A 3,573-nucleotide genomic window follows, 5' to 3' on the forward strand; every position below is an offset into this window, starting at 1 on the left:
ATGGGCAATTCTGTTGAGAATTTTAGGAAGTTGCCATCATTTTTGAAAATGGTTGAGAAAGTAAATGTTGGTAGTTTCACGGATTTAGAAGTCGATGAAGAAAAAAGATTTAAATACATGTTCTTGGCATATGGTGCATGTATTACGGGATACAAATTCATGAGAAAAGTTGTCTGCATTGATGGTACATTCTTGAAAGGAAAGTATGACGGTGTGCTACTTGTAGCAATCGCACAGGACGGAAATCACCACCAATTTCCCATTGCATGGGGTGTTGTCGACAAGGAAAGCTCTGAGTCATGGTCTTGGTTTCTAAGCAGATTGAAAATCATAGTAGAGGATGACGACGAATTGGTGATAATATCAGATAGACACCAGGGCATCATAAATGCAGTTGCATTTTTATACAATCGTGCACATCATATGTTTTGTATGTGGCACATGTCACAAAACATCAAAGGCAAGAGCAACAAAAAAAAGGGAGCTGCCGAGCTATTCATTCGGGTGGCAAAAGCATACAAGGAAAGTGATTTTGATTCCTTGTATACAGAATTGAGAGAGAGATTTCCAGAGGTTGCTAAATATTTGGAGGATAACACTTCTCCCGAAAGGTGGTCTAGAGCAAAACAAACCGGGAACCGTTACTCCATCATGACCACGAATGGAGTGGAATCAATAAATGGTAGGTTGCATGAGGAGAGGGAGCTTCCAATAATTGCATTATTGGAAGCACTGCAAAGAATCACATCAACCTGGAGAAGTAAATATCATCAAGAAGCGGTTGCATCAACTACACATCTCACACCAGCGATAGAGTCGATCGTTCGTGAGAATTTCATCGTTTCTAGAAAATATGAAGTAATTGAAGCAACTGAGGGGAAGTATTGCGTGTACGGTAGCACAAGCAACGAGTTAGTTGATTTACAGAGTAAATCTTTCACATGCCGTAAATTCGACATTGACAGGATTCCATGTTCACATGCCATTGCTGCTGCCTACAAAGCAAATATTTCTGTTTATGAATTTTGTACAGATTATTACACCACACGTTATTGGTTAGAAGCATATACGGACCCTGTCTATCCAGTACCAGGTGAATGGACAGTGCAGGAGGAAATATTGGTGCTGCCGCCTCTAGTCATTCCCCGACGTGGACGGAAAAAAGTAAAAAGAATACCTTCAGTCGGGGAGTATGGCAGAAGACGTTGATTTTTAGTTGTCACTCATTCAGCATGCAACGATCGATTAATGTATGGTGTCGACTGTTAATATTACCAACTCGACCGGTTTGTGTAGAGTTTTATTTCTCTTTTCAATCGATCGTTATTCGTTACTAACGAAGCCTAATTCATACAGGAGAGTCGGTTGGTATAAAAAAATATAGAATGGTACAAGTTTGTTAATAAAAAATATTGCTAGCTAAAATTCCACATAAACATAAATGAAAATTATTACGGAAATATGTTTTGTTGTTTTCAAACGTTAGGGTTTTTCGTATTTATTATTATTTGCATTTTATTCATATTTAACTTTTGTAGTTTGTGCGCGAAATACGTGTCAACCGATTAATGTATGGTGTCGACTGTTAATATAAACAACTCGACCGCTTTGAGTGTAGAGTTTTAACGAAGCCTAATTCATCCAGGAGAGTCGGTTGGTAATAAAAAAATATAAAATAGTACAAGTTTGTTAATAAAAATTATTGCTAGCTAAAATTCCACAAACATAAATGAAAATTATTACGGAAATCTGTTTTGTTGTTTTCAAACGTTAGGGTTTTTCGTATTAATTATTATTTGCATTTTATTCGTATTTAAATTTTGTAGTGTGTGCGAAATACGTGTCGACCGATTAATGTATGGTGTCGACTGTTAATATAAACAACTCGACCGCTTTAAGTGTAGAGTTTTAACGAAGCCTAATTCATCCAGGAGAGTCGGTTGGTATAAAAAAAAAATTTAAAATGGTACAAGTTTGTTAATAAAAAATATTGCTAGCTAAAATTCCACATAAACATAAATGAAAATTATTACGGAAATCTATTTTGTTGTTTTCAAACGTTAGGGTTTAGGATTTAGGTGTAAAAAAACTGATTGCCTAAATAAAAGATATTACCAAGGAGCAGCAACAATTCTTCTTAACTCGAATCCCAGTACTTCTTCTTCACCACCTATCTCGGCCTTCAAACGGTTTATTCGACGATCAAAAATAAACCATTGATGCCTAAGTCTTCGAAAGCCTTACATTGATTCATGAAATCATGAAATCATGCAGGATGAGATAGGCGATTTGGAATAAAAACCTAACGCAGCTGCCATCTTGAAGTGAACATGGCGGTAGCAGGCAGCGTTAGGACTCCTCTTGTATTATTAGGTAATACAGAGGATACGTAGGACTGCAATTAGGACTCCACTCGTATTATTGTAGTTGGGTGGAACTTGTAACCTAGGTTGGGTATCATCGGCAGAAATCCATACGGGGTGTGGAATGTCCAACATAATAAGTTGATCAACAACAATCATAGTGATAAAATATTAATTATTGTAATTTTGTATTCGAGAGAGGAGAAGAGTAGAAGAGTAGGTAGAAGACGAAGAAGGAGATGAAGAGATGGAAATTTTTTTAATAATGGTGAATATGAATATGAAAAATTAAACGCCTTTTATCTTTATTTATAGAAGAATAAGATTGGGGGGGTGAGTGAATAATCATAATCCATACGGTTGAGCACTTTAGCTTTTGTTTCAAAATTGTCCCTACACATTAAAAATATAAATAATTAATTTTGAAATAGTCTACATATGTTATTAACTTATTATCATATATTTCTCAAATAATAATAATAATAATAATAATAATAATAATAATAATATTATTATTATTATTATTATTATTATTATTATTATTATTATTATTATTATTATTATTATTATTATTATTATATACATGCGTTATGCTAGTAATAAATGATAATTATAGCCCCTTATAATCGCCGAATGCATTGAATTATTCCCACATATCGGGTCACGGGTGAGAATGAATCAAATTCCTTTTTCTTGGAATGTGTATCCGAAGAAGACAGATAGATTTCGATTCCCGTGAAATTAGTCTTGAGAGTAGCATGGTCGAACAGTCAAGTCTTTTGGGGTTCCAATCCCATATATTTTTTTTTTGCTATATAAATAGCCATGAAGTTGCGTCCGATAATTATTATTAATTATTAGTCGAATAAAATTCCGAAATAAATGTATTTATTGGTAGTTGTTAGTGACCATTATTATGTGAAGAATACAAGAGATGTCCTAATGTGAATCCAACATTTTACAACGAGAAAGTGATTGGTTCAACATGTTACAACGAGAAAGTGATTGGTTGTTCTCCTCAATATTTTTGGAAAGCACCCTTCTCTCTGGGGGAGTGAACGAGAAGGTGATTTGGAAGGTGATTTAGACTTATGGAGTTCTTCAATTTTGTGTTTCATTTTCCATATATATATTTTGAATTATTATTTTCCCTTGTCATGTAATCTATGTTTTCGATTAATTATATTTAGTAAATAGACAATAGCATATC

At 34.2% G+C, this 3,573-nt stretch overlaps 1 protein-coding gene across 1 annotated transcript; it reads left to right on the forward strand.

Moving 5' to 3' along the window:
* On the forward strand, positions 1-1,209 carry LOC140861650 (protein FAR-RED IMPAIRED RESPONSE 1-like). Its single transcript, XM_073264673.1, has one exon. It carries the CDS (start codon positions 1-3, stop codon positions 1,207-1,209), a length of 1,209 nt encoding a protein of 402 aa, XP_073120774.1.
* Positions 1,210-3,573: the final 2,364 nt, after the last annotated feature.

Source organism: Henckelia pumila, chromosome 4 (assembly GCF_033568475.1).
Source record: "Henckelia pumila isolate YLH828 chromosome 4, ASM3356847v2, whole genome shotgun sequence".
Classification (NCBI taxonomy): Eukaryota; Viridiplantae; Streptophyta; class Magnoliopsida; order Lamiales; family Gesneriaceae; genus Henckelia; species Henckelia pumila.